The 1,428-nt window shown below is 41.9% G+C and overlaps 1 protein-coding gene across 1 annotated transcript in view; it reads left to right on the top strand.

Moving 5' to 3' along the window:
* The window catches only part of LOC119585359, a 47,005-nt gene that overhangs the window by 39,567 nt on the left and 6,010 nt on the right, over window positions 1-1,428 (top strand). Inside the window, exons 6-7 of the mRNA XM_037934029.1 lie at window positions 282-409; window positions 1,352-1,423. Coding sequence (XP_037789957.1) covers window positions 282-409; window positions 1,352-1,423 — 200 coding nt within the window. The remainder of the gene's footprint in view (window positions 1-281; window positions 410-1,351; window positions 1,424-1,428) is intronic.

Below are 1,428 nucleotides of genomic sequence, written 5' to 3'. Positions count from 1 at the left end.
GAATGCCATATTCAATTTGCTCTTATACAGCTCCGTAGTTTCTTTTCACCAAGATGAATACATTAAAGCATTGATATTTATAACACTAAGTCTTTTTTCTGCTAACATTTGTTTCCCAGTATGGAAATGAAATCCAGATATCACCTAATTATACACCATCAAACATATTCAAATTACAAGTTATCAGATACAATGCTAGAAATCTCATTTCAGATCTCATTAATTTTTCTCTCCCCTCTTCACCCTCCCTCTCCCCTTCCCGTGACCTCTCCTGACCCCAGCTCCCAAAGTAGAGATCATTGGGTCGCCGGATATGCACGTTGACACGGGTTCGACCATCAATCTGACCTGTGTCATTGCTCATAGCCCGGAGCCTCCGTCATATATCTTCTGGTATCACAACGACCAGGTAAGCAGGCACCGTGTACTATTGCAGTCTCTTATGTAACCGGCTTTGGTTCTACTCTTTCTTTGGGTTATGAGTTTTTGTATGTTTTCAGACTAATTTAGATATATGATGATTGGGATATGGGTTACGTTAGGGTACTTAAAGTTAACATATTTTTTCTTGTTATTATGGAAGTTTTGTTGTGTTGTAGTTTTGCTTCTACAACATGCAACTGCTAGAGTCCAAGGTAGAGTCTAAATTTGTAGCATACTTCTTTGAATCCATATGAAAATGGCACACCGGACAGGTGCCCCCAGTGTACACAGAAACAAGAAGTATAAAGCGGGATACGCGGACTAGTTACAAGCCATAAACACGAAGGACCTAGTAAATTTTGCCTCCCTCCTTCACGCGAAAGGAACGGAATTTCGAGAACGTCCCCAAAGTGCAAACTAATTCGAGATAAACAACAAGTTTGAAGGACAATAGAGACATGATTCGCACAGGAGTTGGACTTGCGAATGGGGTAGACGCTTATATTCACTTCAAATACCGTTATCAAACTAATCCCAGAAGCCAGCGGGAGGTCCTGAGTGCTTCATAACTTGATAGAATACGTTACTTCATCTGGGAGAGAGAGAGGACTCCGCACGTGCCTGTGGTCCTTTAAAACTAGAGGGATGTTGCTCAGGACACGCGGATAGCAATGATTTGTTTACCGCGAATGTCCTGCTGATGATTTTTTTTCGGGTTAGATCGTGTGTATTATTACCTGTATTTCTTTGTTCAGCTTGCCTTGTGTGAGCTAGAAATGTCTTTATTTATTATGACATAACCTTGGATGTCATTTTATCAGTCATTATTTTTTCATTCTTAGAAAATAAACGCGTACGTGTGCTGCCCATGGTAAATTTTACACTTAGACTAAAAGCTGCCACCGAGTCCATTGTCTCTCTGCCGCAGGTGGTGAACTACGAGTCCCCGAGGGGCAGCGTCTCTGTGCTCAAGGAGGAGGACAACGTTTCCCGCAGCTCTCTCAT

The sequence above is a fragment of the Penaeus monodon genome, chromosome 19, assembly GCF_015228065.2.
Source record: "Penaeus monodon isolate SGIC_2016 chromosome 19, NSTDA_Pmon_1, whole genome shotgun sequence".
Taxonomy (NCBI): Eukaryota; Metazoa; Arthropoda; class Malacostraca; order Decapoda; family Penaeidae; genus Penaeus; species Penaeus monodon.
This window is presented reverse-complemented; position numbering and strand designations above follow the sequence as displayed.